This window comes from Silene latifolia, chromosome 1 (assembly GCF_048544455.1).
Source record: "Silene latifolia isolate original U9 population chromosome 1, ASM4854445v1, whole genome shotgun sequence".
Lineage (NCBI taxonomy): Eukaryota > Viridiplantae > Streptophyta > Magnoliopsida > Caryophyllales > Caryophyllaceae > Silene > Silene latifolia.
In genome coordinates, this window is record NC_133526.1 from 7,466,211 (window position 1) to 7,486,080 (window position 19,870).

The window sequence follows — 19,870 nt, forward strand, 5'->3', positions numbered from 1 at the left end:
AATTACATAATTAACAATGAAATTACATAATTAATAATAAAATTACATAATTACGAGAATAAATTACATTTAATTACGGGAATGAATTACATATAATGAGAATATATTACAGAAATTAATTATTACAAACAATGCGAATAAATTAAATAACTTAAATAATTTTTAAAACTAGATAGTACGATGTTGTTGAGCGCTTAGTGAGAGATTTATGTGCCGAATATGGTGAAACTCTTACTGATGTTAATCCGTCTGTAACTAGAAGTGAACATTCACCCGATATTTATTGTTTTAACGTATCCTATTTACGCGGAGAATGTTCATTTCCAGTTAGATCACTGATCTACATTAAACATGTAGATCACTAATATAGAACTATTAGATAATTACAATAGAAATGTAAAAATAAAATATTTATCAAAAAACATTTATACCGTCCTAAATACAAACTTGTGCAATTTTGCACGGGTTTAAAACTAGTATTTTTTAAAGTAAAAATAAAAATATATTGCATATTTGAATTTGTTTTGAATATTTGAATTTGTTTAAATAAAATGGCAATGTATAATAGGACAAAATATAGGAATGGAAAAGAGTGGAAGACACAAAGAGAAGAAGGCCCCATAAAAGTGATGATGAAAAAGAAATTAGTTTTTGGGACAGTGTGAATCTATGTTCCTATTTACCCTATTTTTATTAAATTTGTTCCCTGCTTTTTTACATCTGATTATTCTTTTTTTTAATAAATTAATTAACCTCAATTCTTGTTTCAGATTGCCACTCTTTGTCCGAAGTTTCAGACAAGTATACCGCATAAGTGACTAATTTATAGCTAAATGTAATTACAATGATATAGCCAGTGTTATAGCTTATGATAATTATTTTTTAACAGTAGTCATATTTACTTACAAAATATAAAATGGTTACAAAATATCGTTTTATTGTTTCATACCAAAATATCACGTCGCCAACTGATTTAATTAATTAATTAATTTTTCAGTTACCCAAACTAGAGGCCCTGCTTCACTTCACTTATTTTCTCTACTGTCCTCTTGATAGTTCATCCATATACTAGTAATTAAATTAATTAATTAATTAAATAGTAATAATAATAAAACTTATAATAAATACTCAAATATTGCAGTTTCATGACTAACTGACATTGCATTGCTTTCTCTTCTCTGTTCAATCAAAACAATGTCTCAAACCAACTGGGAAGCTGATAAAATGTGAGTTTCTCTTTTTTTTACTCAAAGATTTCATCTTTTTACCCTTTTAATCACATTTTCCCCTTTATTAATTGGGTTTTGTTTTTGGGTACTTATTAATTTTGTTTATCTAGTTTTTTTCCTTCATGTTTTTCCACCACATTGTTGATTGTTCCAACTCTTACTGTTTGGGGTTGGTTTTGCTAATTTTTGTTTGCTAGAAGTTCAATTGGTGTTATTCAGTTGGTCTTACTTAAGACCGTCTTAACTTAAGACCTCTCAAACCGCCTTTTATTTCCACCTCTATTTTAATCGGGGGTGAGAGTCGTCTTAAGTTAAGACGGTTTTAATAAGAATTGGTGTTATTGTTCATATCTTGATGCTTAGATGCTGTCTTTTCATATGCATGGCTTCTGGTCACTAATTTTGTGGTGTTGAATGTTGAAGGTTAAAGCTGTAATTTACTTGCAGCATTAGTAAACTTTTTAAGTGTTTTTAACTATGTATGTCAAAGTAATGTTTGTAAATTTTCAATTAATTTAGGTTGGATGTGTATATTCATGATTACCTAGTAAAGAGGGATCTGAAGGCTTCTGCACAAGCCTTTCAAGCTGAAGGAAAAGTCTCTTCTGACCCTGTTGGTATGATGCTCTTTTATATATATACCAACTATTTTTGTGGAGCGCGGATATTTGTTTAGTGCATTTCGGGTTTAATTGAATTTTGTATATGTTGTTTCCAGCTATTGATGCTCCTGGTGGATTTCTGTTTGAATGGTGGTCAGTTTTTTGGGATATATTCATTGCCCGGACTAATGAGAAACATTCTGAGGTAGCTGCTTCATATATTGAGGTTGGTTCTAAGAATGCACTTGTGATTGCGTTTTGTCATATGGCCATCTTGCGATAATTACAAAACAAAAGCCTTTTTTTTGTTCAAGTATATATATGCCCTTTGAACTTCAGCAAGACCTGCATGAGACGTTCGTATTGTATGAGATGAGTAAGCTTCAAAGTAATTCACCTAAGAGACTAAACTGAGAAAATAGCCCTGTAAATTGCTGGCGATGCATTTATATATGGTTGCGAATTGAGTGTGTTACTTAGATGGTACTTTTTATTGGCATATAAGATTTTGTGCTGTTTTTCTTAGTCTTTCTTCTCTGTCACCGTTGAAGTTCTTGATGCTTGTGGTAACGTGACAAAATGTATCTGCATGTGCCTCTAATAGTATCCAGGTTGTATCTCAGAAAGTAGAAACTAGTTGTCGCTCTATGTTGATCATATTACTATCCTCCTTCAGTTTGTTGCTTCAACGATCATCTGTTTGTTTCCATTTCCAATGGAGCAAAAGGCTCACTGTTATTTATTTATTTATTTATTTATTTATTTATTATGGAATAAAGAAAAATGACTCACTAAACTATTAGGGCTGCTATTTATTGTGAGATATTGTCATTCGATGCAACTCTTGATGCTATATTATTATGGGTCAGCCAGAAACAGTTTCTTACTGTTGGGGTAAAGTTGCAAACGTTCGATCCTCTTTACCTCCCATTTGCGAGGCCCTTTGACGCACTTGGGGGGTAATGATGTTATTTTAATTATCTGGTTAGGTGTATCTTCGATATAGTGTTATTCACTGTCGAGTATTTGATGAATTTCATCTTTTAACATGCCACTTAGCCCGCTTGTTTTCAGTTCATTTAGTAACTTTCTTACGGCTACCGTGTTTTCATTTCCTGTTATGCATCTTTTATGCCCTAGAACTAGAACTTGCATCAATGGCCAGTCAAAAAATTCACTAAGAGCTATTTTTTTAATATTTTTTTGGTGTGAATTCGATTAAATAGACTCAGTTATTAAAGGCAAGAGAGCAGCAACAGCCACAAAATAATCAGCCTCAAAACCTGCAACAACAACAGTTGCAGATGCAACAAATGATCTTGCAGAGGCATGCGCAACAACAGCAACAGCAGCAGCAGCAACAACAACAACAACAGCAACACCAGCAGCAGCAACAACAGCAACATCAGCAACAACAGCAGCAACAGCAACAACAGCAACAGCAGCAGCAACAACAGCAGCAGCAGCAGCAACAACAACAGCAGCAGCAGCAGCAGCAGCAACAACAACAACAACAGACACAAACTCAAAGAAGAGATGGTGGCCATCCCCTTAATGGCACTGGTAATGACCTTCCTGGAAATGATACTCTTTCTAGACAAGCTTCTGGAACTGCAAATGCCATGGCGACCAAAATGTATGAGGAGCGATTGAAACTGCCACTGCAAAGAGACTCATTAGATGACGCACCTCTAAAAGTAAGTGGTTTTATTGAACTCATTTAGTTCATTGTTATGGGGTTAGGATCCTCTAGCTGTGTTTGCCAAGTTGATATGAGTATCCTTTATCCTAATTATCAGTGACTCCTTGCAGCAAAGGTTTGGTGACAACATGAACCAGCTCTTGGATCAGAATCATGCTTCTTTACTGAAATCAGCTGTTTCTGGCCAGCCTTCCGGGTAGGTCTTATTATGTTTGGAACTGTTACTGTCTCTTTTTGTTTACCCCTTGGTAAAAGCCCGCCAAATCTAGGTTCTCTTACAATTTCTCAACTTGTCACGACTAGTTATTTACCTAATATTCCTCATTAATGGAATGAAACAGTCTTTACATCGATTCTGAACAGATTGACGTGACTTTGTTATGAACCTAGCTTCTCTTATATCCCCAGCTTCTTAGGATTAGGATTTGTTCATTACTCCCGAAATTTGGAGCTTTAAAAGAATTCTGAGGGCTAGTATGTTCTTTTTAGTGTGAATGACCTTTATTCTGTACCTTCAGCATATGTTTACCTTATAGCTACTACTACATTGTTCTCTTCTCTTATTTACACTTTGATTGAGCCAAAGACTAATAATTCTTCACTTCGGAATGAAGTAAAATACCTCACTAATTGTCCGTGCTTCTTTATAACGAAGTACTTCCTCCCTTCAAATCCAATCACCGTACAAATTCAAAATTCCTCTCACAAAAAAGGTGAGACGGGATGTTTAGATTTGAAGGGAAGGAATAATAGTTATTTGCTTCAAATTTTGATGTAATTTTCATTATGGGTCATTCAGAAATTACTTGTATGTGTCGTCCGTCACAAGGGTGAGACTGCCTATATCCGTCGCTCCATACTCCGCCCTAAGCACGATCCTTAGAGGCAGAAACATATGTGCTGCTTTGGTAACGCCATGTAAGCGTAATGAAGTGGTGATATCAAGCAATGAGAAATTTACACCCACAAAGAAAAATAGAACCAAAGAAAAAGAAAGACATTTCATATCCCATATCCTGTGTATATCATTTCATCCCATGTCCTGTATATTCTTCTTCAACTCAGACCACATCTCTTTCTTAAATCCTTTCTCGACAAAGTTCACCTTTTCCCTATAGGGTGGCAATTGACTGTGGTGGTGAAGCCACCGGAGAAAAGGCCGATGCCAAAAAACCATCCCATAAAACCTACTCATTTCTGAAACAAAATGACACGAACGAAGGGAAAATGGGGAAAGAAGTTTAGTGGGTCATTGATGATTTTGGAAGGAAAGGCCAGTGTCGGCCATGGCACGCCGAGAATATATAGGAGAGTTGGAGGAATTTAATTTGTTGTGACTTTTTCATTGCCATGTGTCACATTGTTATTTGTGGTTACCACCACCTAGCAATGATGTCATGTTATTACCAATGTAACATTAAAATTAAGCTTTGAGCAACTGTGGTAGTCATGTGATAGCAAGCGAGGTATTTTTCTTTTTTCAGCCAAGTGTTGCATGGTTCAGCTGGTGGCATGTCTCCGCAAATGCAACCTCGGAATCAGCAGCTTCCGGGGTCTGTATCCGTAAGTCTCTACATTAATTTTCCTCCTCACTTTCTATCTGATGCTATATGTCTGTAACTTTATTTACAAGGCCAGGCATTGTTCTCTATGATCAGGATTTGAAGACAGAGATGAATTCAGCTTTGAACCCCCGAGCTGCTGGGCCTGAAGCATCATTGATTGGCCTTCCTGGTACCTCTTTAAATATGTTGAGGCTAATCTAAAACTCCGTCTGATTTTGGCATACATAGGGCTGCGGATAATTTAGAGCAGAAGTTTCTAATTAATCTTGGGAGTCTCAGACCATGATTTTTGCTATTGACATGCTGCATTTTTTTCTTTTGCGCCAGGTTCAAATCAAGGTAGTAATAATTTAACCTTGAAAGGATGGCCACTCACAGTAAGTCTCTTTTACTTTTCAAATAATTGTACTGTCTTGTATTGTCTGATTTTTTTACCTATTAACTTTTGAAAATTTTGGTAATTCTAATTCTTGTTAGTGGCCCATACTCTTTAGTGTTGAGAAAAAAATGTGTTTTACATTTAATCAATACTCTCATGACACAAGTTGTATAATGTATGTACTCCTATACTTCTGAAACTATAAGTTAACTATTTAAAAATCGAATCAATCTCCAAAGTCCTTGTTCGTATTTTTATAAAGTTCTATAGTTTTGTTAATATGCTGTTATTACTGCAAGTAAATTTTCAGATTTGTGTGATTGTTTTTGCTATCAAATGCGTTTTCTACCGTGTACAAACTAGTTAAGAGGTTCAGACTGTATATTGTGGCCGTTTCCTAGACAGGCAGACCTTACCTAAATTGGGCATATACTCAGTTTTGTTGTATGAACTGCGACAGTAAATGTATGTATTACTGTAGTTATTACACTTTCAGTTTCAGGTCTGGTAGTACCTTTGTTATCCCCTCCAATTTATATTGTCCTCATTTGACATTGGTGGTAAAAAAATGTTGACTTTGACCAATATGTTCTCACAATATTCAGTAGTGACATCTTGGAAAATAGATGATGAAAATATTTTGATAAATCAAACCTCACAATACTGTATCGTTACATATACTATACTTGGAGAAATTTAGGTCAACTTTGACGTTAATTGACCACCGAAGATGAATGGGACAATAATTTTTGAGATGGAGCTAGTATAAAACTAAATGGTAAATATTTACTTATTTCCTGCTGGTTGTTGATAGGGATTAGAGCAGCTTAGGTCTGGACTACTTCAGCAACAAAAATCTTTCATGCAGGCTTCTCAGCCATTTCATCAAATTCAGATGCTGTCCCCACAACATCAGCAGCAATTGCTTCTTGCCCAGCAAAATTTGACTTCTGCATCTGCAAATGATATAGAAAACAGACGACTCAGAATGCTGATGAGTAATCGGAGTATGAGTCTCGGGAAGGAGGGGATTCCGAACTCTATTGGGGATATGGTCTCAAATGTTGGATCACCCTTACAAGGTGGTTGTCATGTTTTACCTCGTGGAGATGCTGATATGTTGATGAAGGTGTGAATTTCTGTTAATAACCTTGCTTTTAATTTTTTTTTGTTCCACTCAAGCTCGTTTCGAAGTTTCGCACAAGTACTATTACTACAAACAATTAGACCTAGCAAAATTGATCCGACACGTCTCTTACCCTTGTCTCCTCCAGGATGGAGTATTACTACAAACAATTAGGCCTAGCAAAGTACTTATAGCAAAAAAGTGAATCTCGAGATTCTAAATCTGACTAATGTTCGTAAAAAAAGAGGAACACAATAAACTTCAGATTCACAATCTAATTGAGATGCAGTTACTTATTGTTAAACTGTATGAGAAAAAGGACATGCTTTTGAATACTTGTGAAAATTGAGTCAATACTTTTTTTTTCAATTTCGTGTAAATTAAATGATTAGTGTCCACGCCTATTGATGTGACATTTATTTTTCATGTTAAGTAGATAAAAGCTTCTATCTGGAAATGACGACGACATACCTCTACCTACAGAACTATAGATATAGTAATGTAGCAATCAGAAATACAGAACTTAAGCTGACAAACTACATAACGACTTGCTGTTTTCGTGCGCTACTGTTGATTTACTGTTTAAAGATCATTTATAAAGTAGCTTTTTTAAGAATAATTGAATGCAACTTCTCGGCTGTTAATTATATTTTCAGATGAAAATGGCTCAGCTTCAGCAGCAGCAACAACATCAACAAGTCCCGCACCCTCAGCATCAGATTCAGCAACTTCAGCAGAATGGCCTATCGATGCCCGGTCAGCCTCCACAAGTTTCAAATCACAGTCTCCTTCAGGCAGATAAGCTTGGTGGAACTAACAGCATCTCAATGGATGGAAACATGTCAAATTCTTTTCGGGGAAATGATCAGGTCTATTTAGAAATAGTTTCCCTCGTCTATTCTGATTTGATGCCATTTTGTGTTTTGATTTGGAAGCTGTTGGTAAGAGTAGACGTAACTAGTGAAAAGAGGTGGGCCCTAAGAACTGTAAACTGCTCACGGCCTTAAAACAAAGAATAATGCCGAAGTATTATTACCCAATTTTAGTTCTGCATGGAATATGAATCAAAATGAGACTAAGAGCCTCAACTACTAGCTTATTTGGTCAAAATTCCCCGAAATACACCCAGACACATGTGAATGAATCAGTAGTTCAATTCTGTGGACGTTAAATATGCAGTCATGTACATTGTTTCCCTCATATATGTTCTTGCAATATTACGTTTCAGTGTAAGTTTCTCTGTTGATAACATGGTTATGAAAGTGATGATTGTCCAACTATTTTAGTGTCCTTTTTACCACGTAGATGTAATACTCCCGGCGTTTCATTTATGTTGTCCTTGTTTTACCATAGGCCACTTGTAAGACATAATACCGCAGTGCCAAAACTGGCCTTTCCCTTCAATTTTAGGAGTTTGTTCCTTCTAAAAGTATTGTAGGACTTGCATTTTGTTTTAAATAAGGATTTCAAATAACGTCTTCAGAATTGTTTTGCTAAAGTTGAAAAAGGCCTATAAGGCCATTTCATAAAGCATTTATGAGCTCTTTTGTAAAATGTTTACGTTCCTAAAGCTACCTCACTGCATGAAGGCTTCAAAACACCAGAATGGGAGGAAGAGAAAGCAGCCTATATCATCTTCTGGACCTGCCAATAGTTCAGGAACAGCCAATACAGCTGGCCCTTCTCCAAGTTCTGCTCCATCAACACCCTCGACTCACACACCAGGAGATGTCATGTCAATGCCCTCTTTCTCTCATGGCGGCGGTACCTCAAAGCCACCACTTATGTTTGGCACTGATACTACGGGGGCCCTTGCATCACCCTCAAATCAGCTGGTGAGCAAACATTTTCTTACAAAAATATTATGTTCTCCTCTCATCTCCTTTATTAGTCCCCATTTGAATTTGGTCGAATGATGTCCATGTTTACTGATTTCCTCACAGTATAAATATACGTACTCCCTATATCCCGCTCAATTAGCCTAATAGTCCCTGTTGACTTTTTCCTCCTAAGAAAATAATATCATATGGGGCATGGGCATCATATATTCATATCTAGTGATATAGAGGGAGTACAATCTTTTAAAATCGAAACTATGAAATTGTTGTTTTGATTAATAAAACGCGACAAATGTTTTATTTGCATCTCCACAGTGGCTAAGTGAAGCATCTACTAATTGGTCTAGAAACTTGTTTGACTGTATCCACATGTTGCTTAATTTTCAAAGCGGTGTAGCATGCACGTACCGTGTTGCACCCGACACCATGTCTGTGAGTCTGAGTAACATGGCCGGTTGACTATCAAAGTGTAATGCGGACAATTAATTTTGGATGTAGCTACGTAGGACGTAGCATTACAGTTTTGCACAGCTTCTCATGGGCATTACATGCCAGCACTAAGATGACAAAAACTTGGAGTTTCAGGCTGATGTGGAGCGTTTTGTTGAGGATGGATCCTTGGATGATAATGTAGAGTCATTTTTATCGCATGACGATGCGGACCCCAGAGATCCAGTTGGTCGTACTATGGACCTAAGCAAAGGTGTGTTAAAACCAACAATTCTAAGTCCTAATTTGAGCAATATGGTAACCTAGGTGCACAAGTACACTTTTTCTCTCATTAGGAAAGGGATTCATAAACCATTATGGGCTTGAAGTACATCAACAGCATAATATGATATCCAAATGTAGGTGTTTTAATGATTTGTCGATACACAATCTAAATCTGAAATTGTCGTTTATGTAGGATTTACTTTCACAGAAGTTAGTTCTGTTCGAGCAAGCTCTGGAAAAGTAGTCTGTTGCCACTTCTCACCTGACGGCAAGCTTCTCGCCACAGGCGGTCATGATAAAAAGGTTGTATTTAAATGTTTGAACAAAAGAGGGTGCAAAAGTTTCAAATATGTTTCCTGCCTAAATGTTGTATATTTTTCTTACAATGGTTATGCAGGCTGTGTTATGGCATACCGATTCATTAAAGCCCAAAAGTACTCTTGATGAACATACAAACTTGATAACTGATGTTCGCTTCAGCCCTAGCATGTCTCGTTTGGCAACTTCCTCGTTTGATAAATCCGTAAGAGTCTGGGATGCAGAGAATGTAAGTAACATGTCTTTTTTTTGGAAAACTAGATGGCCCTTCCTATCATTTTGTCTCACAATTGGTATTTTAATCATTGTCCGACAACAGCTGTCAGTTGATGTGTCCTTTGTTTCTGGTTCTCATAACTTGACATTTGAGCGTCGTGTATTTGCACATATAATTTCTCTGATGTATTTCTTTTGGAGAATGTAATTTTCTGCTGTCCTTTCTTGCTTTATATAAACTTGGAATTATGAAATTTGCAGCCTGGCTATTCTATCCGTAACTTTATGGGACATTCTGCCACGGTGATGTCATTAGATTTTCATCCCAATAAAGATGATCTCATCTGTTCTTGTGATGGTGATGGTGAAATTCGTTATTGGAGCGTCAACAATGGAAGCTGTGCCAGGGTCTTTAAGGTGAGAATAGTGCGCTCTACCCTTGTGTGGCTAGTTTAATTATCTAAATCCATTTTGGGACTATGGCTTCATTGCTGTTGTGTAGGGTGGCAACACACAAGTGAGATTCCAGCCACGCCATGGAAGGTTTCTTGCTGCGGCTGCAGAGAATGTCATATCTATACTTGATGTGGAAACCCAAGCATGCCTTCACAGATTACAGGTTCATAGCATAGCATGCCTTTTTTCATCATCTAGCCAAAGCAATGATACTTCCGATGCTTCTGAGTGTTGCGGATCCTCCTTTATTTTTTTTTCTTCCCTTTTTTAAGCTATATGTGCATACATGAGCTCTAACCTCTGAACCACAACTTTTATCTTTTTTTTTGTTCACAGGGGCACACAAAGCAGATCCATTCGGTATGTTGGGATCCTTGCGGTGAGTTTTTGGCTTCAGTTAGCGAGGACTCAGTCAGAGTATGGAGTCTCGGTTTAGGGAACGGAGGTGAATGTGTGCACGAGCTTAGCTGCAATGGAAACAAATTCTACTCATGTGCTTTCCATCCCTCTTACACTTCTTTATTGGTCATTGGCTGTTACCAGGCAAGTTGCTGCGTTTCTCGCTTTGCCTTATTTATACTTGATTTACTCGTCTTATAATTGTCGCTACATTTCTAATATTCGAGTTGTTATCCGATTCAAAATCAGATAAATCATAGTGAATCTCTGCCTCATTAAGTATGAAAACATTACCGATAAAAGCGATAGATTTTACTTAAATTCCATTTTCATCAGAGCCAAGGACCCAGAAAATGTAATTGATATATCTGTTGAACTGACAGTCAATGGAGCTTTGGAACATGACGGAAAACAAGACAATGACTCTATCAGCACACGACGGTCTTATTGCAGCTTTGTCCGTGTCTAGCGCAACTGGGCTTGTAGCCTCGGCTAGTCATGACAAGATCGTCAAGCTCTGGAAGTAGTCTCTTTCTTATTGGGCTTTAACTTAAGCATAATCGCAAGGTTTACTTTCTGAACCTGTCTGTAGCTCCGTGTTATTAGACTTTTAACTCAAACTAACCCGTATGAGGTGCATCATGTTTTCTCGTTCATGAATGCTAAGATGCATCACCTAATTCAGATGGACTTGCTCTGGATCATCTCTTATAAAATGACGACTTCTAGAAATTGCCGCTCTCTTATTGGGATTTGTTGTTAATACCAATGAAAGACGGAGATAGCGGTAGCGGTGGTGGTGGATAAGTAAAGAGATGAAGATGAGCTGAAAGTTATCCATCTCTTTCGCTGGACAATGCATATTACCTCCCTAGGTCATATTCTATTAATAATTCTCCCGTCAAATTATGATTAACTGGCAAAAAAAATCGATCGAAAATATCTGAATTGGTAACCGAACAAACCCGGTATGAATAATCTAAATGGTAACCAAAGCATACTCGTATCAAGGAATAGCGAAAATTAGAATTGTTTCAAAAGATACAATATTCCAGATTTTGAAAACATACTCGCATAATGCACGAGTTTAAAATTCGTTCTTGATACAATCTTTTGCAAGCTTTTATTGATTAGCAAAGTTTGAGTCGATAACATATAACATAACAATATCATTTACTCCCTTTGTCTCGATGATTAGTTTACACTTACTTTATCTTGAAATAGAGCAAGTGTAAATTATTGACTGGGACGGAGGGAGTAGTAGTATCATTTGAACATTTATCTAGCAAATCAAGCAATCCTTATAGAGGAGAGTGCAGATTCAAGAAGCTTGGACTTAATGCCCACATATTCCTGGACTGTCAAAGACTTGAAACATGGGCCTTCACAACCAAAGTAGCCCACATAAGGAGAAACCTGAAAGCCCAATGGAGGCCCATAAAAGTAAGCAACTGAAATCCTGTGCTTCTCATTGTTTGGCATTGCCCTATGAACCACACTAGGAAACCTTCCATTTGAAATTATGTTTAGTAGGTCTCCTGAATTTACAACTAAGGCACCCGGAACCGGGTCGACTGAAACCCAGCCCAGCCCTTCTTTTAGTACTTGTAGCCCGCTTGTATCGCCGCTTTGGTGGAGAATGGTGAAGAGGAAGGAATCTGTGTGTTCAGCTAACCCCATTGTTTGAGTCGGGTTTGGACATGTTGGATACGAGTTCAGTTGTAAGGCCGCGGATATATTTTCGGTGTCTTGATTGACCCAGTTCATTTCGGACTCGGGTATTTCAAGTGATTTGAGTATTAGGTTCAACAATTTTTCCGATAAGGCCTTCATTTGTGTTTGATATTCCTTCATTACGTCGCTGAAAAAAAAAAAATGATAAACAATTAGTTTGTATAAGACGAGGTAAAATTTGTAATAGTAGACTCGTTGGACACACACAAACACGCCTAAATGTGTCGGAGCCTCACAATAGCGAATCCAGAAAAAAAAAATTCTCGTGTCTTGATTAATATTTAAAATCTATATACACATAAAAAAGTTATAAATTTATTTTTTTAGACTGGAAATTAGACAAAATACGCAAAAAAAAATTTTGTTTCCGATGTCCGCGCACCCCGAAATGTTGTTAGTAGATCCACCGCTGGAGCCTCGTGATACCTATAAATGAGGAAGGAGATATCTAAAGATAGAAAGAGATTGATTAGAATACGGGTTTGAGTGAGGACTGTGATTAAGTTATAGTCAAAGTCAATTTTACCCTCAATTATTTAAATTTAATTTAATATCAAATACATTTACAAAAATAAAATGGTACATTAATTATAACTATAAAATCTAAATTGTATTAAATTTAAATAACTTGTTCCGTGTCCTAAATTTCATGTGATGTTGTGAAACGTGTCCAGGTCGTATCCGTGTTCGTTTGGTGCTACCAAGGTTATAAGTAGTACATAAAAGTAATTAATCAATATATTAACCTCTTGGACTTATGAGGTCTAATTTCCTCCGTCACAATTATATCATTTAAACATTTATCTAGCAAATCAACTAATCCTTATAGTATGTATATGTACAGTATTATAACATGGAGTACATATGAATTATCACAACAAAAATAGTGATTGTTAAGGACATTTTATGTTTAATATAATTGTTCTCAAAACTTTGTGAGATTCAAAGATCCCCACGCGAAAGACGATGTGAATAAGCAGCTAGCGATGTAATAGAGGCTATGCAGAAGCGTCTTATAATCAAATTAGGGACGAATTAATATTTCCCCTAAAAAAATAATACTTTTAAAATTTGAAAAGGTTAATTTATTTTCTCTATAAGTAAACTATTATATATAATATATCAATTATTTTATTTATCTTCAATTATAATAATTAACGTAGACATGCAATAAAACTCACCAAAACCCTTGGTCGTCGTTAGGCCATAATACCTTTGCATGATCATACAAAGAATTTCCCATAATCGTAAAACCTTCACACCACATTAGCTTAGAGAAGAATGGTGTAATTCTTGGGCTACCATAGCCGACGGCCGCCTCGGGTGATCTCAACACCTTCATCTTTTCTTCATGAGGAAGGTTGAAAAATTTCTTAACTTGTGTTTCAAGTTTTTCCAATATCTCCCTTGAAATTCCATGGTTGGTTACTTGAAGAAATCCCCAATTTTTGCATGCATGGTAAATTTTATCTATTGCATTAGGATCATTAAGATCGATCACGGGAATCGAGTTTAATTCTACATTTTTAAGTTTGTCATGATTAATGGACGTAGTTTTTTCAACCCATACATGAGATTCAGGAACATCTTTGATAGAACTAAAATCTATGGGTGTAATAAACTTGTTTTCAATAGGATTTTTTGTGTAAGCTTCTGCAAGAATTCCCATGATTTTAATTTAAAAACAATGAAAATGATTTATATATTGTTAAGAAAATAATTGAGTTTATATATAACGTGTTTTTTATTTAGGATTTTAATTTTGTTTTAAATTCTGTACAATCTCATTTTAACCAGTGATTTTATTCAATGAATATTTGGGACAGATTAGACATACAATTGTATACATATGGAACTTAATTAGGAGTTGATATTTTTAGTGAATCCCAAAATCTTGATGATCCTTAACCAAATGTGTCTGGGCAAAATGAACATACATCGTATGTATTATCTCAGATTTTATTTGTTTTTTGAACAAATGTATCTCAAACTTTATTTACTTTTTGAGTATATGTGTAGTTTTTATGAGCTTATTAAAGTTTATAAGTTCGATTTTAATTTTTTTCCAACAAAACTCAAATTTAACTAAGTTTATATGTAATGTTTTTGAGCTAAATTATAATTTTTTGAGCTTAATGTTTGAGTGAATGAACTGAAATTTTATAGAAAAAACTCATAATTTTTAAAACAAAATCAAAAGTTTTATTATAATGCTAAAAAATTATATAACTCGTGATAATACATCGAATGTAGTGTCTTCATATTTGATACATTAGAATACTCCATATTTGTTTGCATGTTTAGAACGTGTACATGCATGCAGATCCTTGGTATTTTAAAAATATAATTTACTTATAATCGATTTTTTTTTAAGTTGGTGCATAGTTTAAGTTCTCATTTAGTTTTGATTGATAGTTATGACTTATGAGTCCGTTTGATAAATAATAGGTGGATAAGTCGTTATATGTTTTTTAGATCACACACTTTGTAAGAGGATCTTTCACAAAAATATTAAGAGACTATATTTTCTTAAATAATAGGCGGATAAGTTATGTATTTCCTAGATCACAAACCCTTGTGAGAGATTGTTTCTTACAAAAATATTAAAAGACCACATTTTGTTTATTCCTTTAAGTGTCTTTCGTAATCCGTTTGTTATGCATACACGTTTGTTAATGAGTATACAATTTATCGTAAATTGTGATAATTATATTAATAAATCTTTTCTTGTTATATGTATCCATTTTATTACTTTTGATATCAAATTTAATTCAAATTTAAAAAAAGATCTCAACAGAATATATAATGAGAGACCGTTTGAAAGGAAATCTACTATATTTCGGGTTTCGGGTCAACTTTGGGTGACCTGTTATCGGGTTACTTCGAGTCGGGTCACTTTCGGGTATGGGTCTTGTTGGGTCGGGTCGCTTCCGGGTTAATTGTTAAAACATTTAGTTATTACTATTTTTGATAAAGAAATACGGAGTACTATTTTGCAAATTTAACTATTTATTAGGGACGATTCTATCTAATACTCCCTCCCATCCAAACCAAAGGCTAATAATTGTTTTATCACACTTGCCTAGACATGTTTTGCAACGTGAATATCTTTAGTTATACATTATTAAAAATTATAAAAATTTGATATTCTTATAGAATTCATGACGATAAATCAAACAAGATCTCACATGACTATATTTTGTCTTATAGATTAAGAATAATATCGAAGATTCCCTACAACCATGAATAGTGCCAAAAAACAAGTGTTACCTTTGGTTTGGATGGGAGGGAGCAGAACTTTATTTTGATGTATATAAATTAATATGACTTAGTATTAATTTGTCGTTTGGTCATTTTGGATCGGGTCAGTTATGGGTCGGGTTAAATCAAAATTCGGGTTGGATCTAGTTCGAATCGGGTCAGTTCGGGTTTCGGATCAAGCAATTAAGTTAAGGTCACTTTTGAATCTCAGGTCAACCTTATCAAGTCGAGTCATTCGTATCGCATCAACTTTGCCAAGTCTAGCTACAAGCCACAAGACACACGCCTAGAAATAAGTAGAAGGTATCTTGTGGTAGCTAGTGTAGTAGTGTGTTACACATACAACACAATGACCACCACAAAGCCACAAGCCATACAAATAAATAACCAAGCTCAAAGCAACATAGTGGTAGGCTGGTAGCATAAAGGTAGGCCTTACAAACAGAAGACATGAGCGCACCTATTCTACCCATTTCACCATCCACCATTTTTCAGGCTCAATCAACCTCCATTACTAATTCCCAAACTACTTATATCCCACCCTTTTTATTTCCCTTTAACAGAAAATCTTCCTCTGTCTCCTTTGCATCGGTCTCATCCGAATCGCCAGCTTCGGAACTCCAAAAGCCCGAGATTGAACTTGAGTTTGTTGGGGTACTCTACAAACTTACTAATTCTCCAATTATTTCCAACTATTTCATGTTTTGGAACTTTAAGATGTTTTTGACGAATATATCCATCCGTCTTAAGAGAGACTAGCTGTTATTTTTAAGCTCGATCAGTTTTGAGAAGCATATTTTTAGTATTTCTAATTTTGTTAAATGTTTGTTTTGTAATAGCCGAAAGCGGGAAATGATGGATTGTATCCGGTTGATAATGCAAAAGCAGTGAGTGGTGATAAATTGCTGAGGAATATAATGTTGGATAACAAGATTGACTTGTATGCCACCTATGTAAGTCATTTAATTTTTAAACTTGAAAATTAATACTGTATTTAGTTAACGGTTTTTCATTTTCTAATGCGTAACTTATAATTCAAAAATGTACGTATCAGGGAAAAGTAATGAACTGTGGTGGTGGCGGAAGTTGTGGTACTTGTATTGTTGAGGTACGGATATTTCCATCTTAAACAAGAATTTGTGTGTATATAGAAAATTTGACAACAAATTAATCTGCAGATTCTTGAAGGGAAAGATCTCCTGAATGAAAGAACAAATACAGAGCTTCGATATCTAAAGAAGGCAAGCAACTTTATTAACACAATCATTAGTTGTGCCTCTTATAAGTTGGCACAATTCTTAAGAGAAACGGTCTTAGTGGTTGGACATATGATTTCATACATGATTTTAATTTACAGAAACCAGAATCATGGAGGTTAGCTTGTCAAACTATTGTTGGGAATAAACAAAATTCGGGCAAGGTATGTTGTTATTTCATAAAATCGTTTGTCCAAATAATTATGCCGCATTCTCTTTTGTTAATCTTTTGTTAATTGTAAACCATGTTACAAGCAAGACGCTTTGTATTTTTAAATCAATTCAAAGATTTTTGGTGCTTTTTTAAGTATAGAAGAAGGGCACGGGCTAATAAAGATAACCAAGTAAAAATAATACGCCGAATAGTAACACTTCGGATAGCCTTGCCATTTGAGGACATCCTAAGTGTGGAGGTGGGGACTAACAGATAGACTCTTGCAGAGTAGAAACTGCGGATAAAAACTTCCTTGCCATTAGCACGGACACGGACACAGACACGGACACGAGACACGGCATCCCATGAAATTTAGGACACGAGACACGTTATTTAAATTTAATAAAATATATATTTTATAGTTATATATGTGTGATTTTATTTTTGAAAAAGTATCTGATATTAAATTTAAACAAGTGAAGGTAAAATTTGAGGTTAATTATAACTCATTCTCATTTACAAAACCAAAATCCAACTTATAATCAGTCTGTTTCGAAATCTCATTACTCGTCTCAAGAATATCAGTTGCCCTCAATTCAACATATTTCCCCACCAAATTTAACCATATAACAATCCAAGCTATTTAACTTAAATTCAAATTGATTCCGTTTGAATGTGTGTCCAAATACCATGGACACGGCTCAAAATACCATGGACACATGTCGGACACGTGCCCAAATAAAAGATGAAAGTTAGACACGGCTTTAGAGGTGTCCGACACGGGAAGGCCGATTAGGAAGAGTGTCCGTGCTACCTAGGCCATTTGAGGCTCCGTATTTAAACTTTTTCTTGTTGTTGAACTGGTTTTTAAGTACAAATAGTTTAATAAAAATGTTCTAATAGAGGTTCGACCTCCTGTATGATTAAGGGGAGAATGAGATAATGAAGTTTTTTGTCTAATGAGGCCTAAGGCCCCTACAATATATATAGAAGGAGGGGGATTCGAACTCGTAATCTATTGTCATGATAACTCCTCCGTCTTAATCATTATGTTAGGACTTATTAAGACCTCCTTGCTATGAAGTATTGAAGTTTCTTGTTTAATGTACTTAAAATAGAAAAATTGTGTTTTGTGTATATTTGACTACTTGAGTAGATGTCATTTGCTAATGGTTATGTGGTTAAATTGCAGGTTGTAGTTCAAAGGCTGCCTCAATGGAAGAAATAACTCAAAATAGTTCTTATTGCAAACTCAACAAACTTGAGTTAGTTCTGATTGCAAAATCGACAATAACTCAAGTTATAAGTAAATAAAGTTCAAATTCTCACATAGTTTCTTTGGTTGTGTTAAACTAATGACATCATAATTATGTCATGTGATTTAAAATATAATTTTATTTGTGATTTCATCATATGATTTACACAATTTTTCTATTTTAAGTACATTTAAGGCAAATAATCATGATGATTTTAATGAGTATTGTTATTAAGGCACGATATCGGACGTTTTAGATAAATATCTCTAAATCCAATACTTGTTATCTAAATTATCTAATACGATATGCATACAACGGAAAATTGTGGTTTGTATGATCGAAATTTAGAACATGACCATGAGACGGACATATATAGTTGTCTCAATAATCTTAATAAGTAATCTATTCAAATACCGTATACAATATCATTGGTTGACAACAAACCTTTAAAATAAAAATAAAAAATAAGTTGGTAAGTTAAATTGGTAATAATTAAAAATCATTTATGTTAATAAAAACGATAACAAAACACTATTTTTGGTCCTCTTACAAACAAATAAATTACATTATATTTTGATTATATGAATTAGAGATATGTTTTTTCTAACATGTGCCCTAAAAACATATATTCAGCTTTTTTGAATTGAGTATGGTATCCTTCGTTTTTTCAAAAATTAACAAGATATCTCTCAATCCCCCAGTATTCAATCATGACCCTAAGTTTAAAAAACAATTAGGTTACTTAAAAAAAATTCCAAATGCGTAGAAGAATGACTTTTATTCCCTTGTTTAATGCTTATCACATCTTCTTTTCCATTTCAATGTTTGGTTAGAGCATTTTGGAATGAAGTTAAATATCCAATGAATTTTAATTCTATTCCAACACCTTGAATCTCATACTCATCTTCTTTCCATAGATTCAAACTCCATATCTTTATGTTTATTTTTCCAATGAACCAAACAAGTTTTGAAAGGTATGAAGTTGAAACCTCATACTTCCATGGTTCCTCATTCCAATTAATTTCATTCCTAAGCAGCGAATCAAATGACACCTAAAGGGTTGTAAACACTGAAGACTTGCAAAGCGTCTCATTATAGACGGGGATATCCGTCTATAGCTATAAACAGGTCAAACATCCACTCACTTTAAGCAAAACGGGCCAAATGTCACCACTTTAACGCGAAACGTCACTAGTACCATTTCCATCCGATAAACTACCTGTTGTAGCTTAGGAAATGTCACTGATGACATTTGGTGTTAAGGTGGTGATATTTGGCTCGTTTTGCTTAAAGTGGGTGGATATTTGGCCCGTCTATAACTATAGATGAATATGCGCCGTCTATAATAATAATTTGTGGAAGACTTGGGCTTACAGAAGAGTTAAACAATGTTGGCGTAGATACTAGATAGGCATAAAAGGTCTAACTTATATAGGTCATATTTAGATTCTTACTTAATATTTTAAAAACATTCACAATCGCAAAGATCAATAACTTTATTACCATTATAAAAAAAATTCTATATTAGTTTCTCCTTATATAAAAAGAAAAGATAAAAAAGACCATTTAAAAAATGTCGATAACATTACTCCTCACATAGTACGGAGCAACCATGGTCAAACGGGATAGTCGTGCCTGATAAAGGTAGACCCGGAACCGATCTAG

At 35.0% G+C, this 19,870-nt stretch overlaps 3 protein-coding genes across 7 annotated transcripts; 2 read left to right on the forward strand and 1 right to left on the reverse strand.

Annotated features, from left to right (window-relative positions):
• Nucleotides 1-1,027: 1,027 nt before the first annotated feature.
• Nucleotides 1,028-11,276, forward strand: LOC141595754 (transcriptional corepressor LEUNIG). Of its 4 annotated transcripts, none has more exons than XM_074415720.1 (18): nt 1,028-1,226; nt 1,749-1,846; nt 1,948-2,057; nt 3,058-3,528; nt 3,644-3,729; nt 5,018-5,096; nt 5,192-5,267; nt 5,426-5,475; nt 6,292-6,606; nt 7,260-7,472; nt 8,193-8,438; nt 9,027-9,144; nt 9,349-9,458; nt 9,553-9,702; nt 9,951-10,106; nt 10,192-10,308; nt 10,482-10,688; nt 10,928-11,276. In XM_074415720.1, the coding sequence occupies exons 1-18, from the start codon at nt 1,195-1,197 to the stop codon at nt 11,069-11,071; spliced, it is 2,778 nt and encodes a 925-aa protein (XP_074271821.1). In that variant the 5' UTR covers nt 1,028-1,194; the 3' UTR covers nt 11,072-11,276. The 4 variants fall into 4 exon arrangements, with proteins under 4 accessions (XP_074271821.1, XP_074271824.1, XP_074271827.1 ...); XM_074415723.1 differs by having other exon boundaries at nt 1,070-1,226; nt 8,208-8,438; XM_074415726.1 differs by having other exon boundaries at nt 1,070-1,226; nt 1,948-2,036.
• A 266-nt stretch (nt 11,277-11,542) lies between these two features.
• On the reverse strand, nt 11,543-13,982 carry LOC141595771 (gibberellin 3-beta-dioxygenase 1-like). The gene is made up of 2 exons (XM_074415739.1): nt 13,460-13,982; nt 11,543-12,405 (listed from the first exon to the last, which is right to left on the reverse strand). The coding sequence occupies exons 1-2, from the start codon at nt 13,945-13,947 to the stop codon at nt 11,835-11,837; spliced, it is 1,059 nt and encodes a 352-aa protein (XP_074271840.1). The 5' UTR covers nt 13,948-13,982; the 3' UTR covers nt 11,543-11,834.
• A 1,947-nt stretch (nt 13,983-15,929) lies between these two features.
• LOC141595777 (photosynthetic NDH subunit of subcomplex B 3, chloroplastic) lies at nt 15,930-18,355 on the forward strand. Of its 2 annotated transcripts, XM_074415745.1 has the most exons (6): nt 15,931-16,193; nt 16,379-16,492; nt 16,594-16,647; nt 16,718-16,780; nt 16,897-16,959; nt 18,142-18,355. In XM_074415745.1, exons 1-6 carry the CDS (start codon nt 15,990-15,992, stop codon nt 18,175-18,177), a joined length of 534 nt encoding a protein of 177 aa, XP_074271846.1. In that variant the 5' UTR covers nt 15,931-15,989; the 3' UTR covers nt 18,178-18,355. The 2 variants fall into 2 exon arrangements, with proteins under 2 accessions (XP_074271854.1, XP_074271846.1); XM_074415753.1 differs by lacking the exon at nt 16,594-16,647 and having other exon boundaries at nt 15,930-16,193.
• The last annotated feature ends 1,515 nt before the right edge of the window (nt 18,356-19,870 follow it).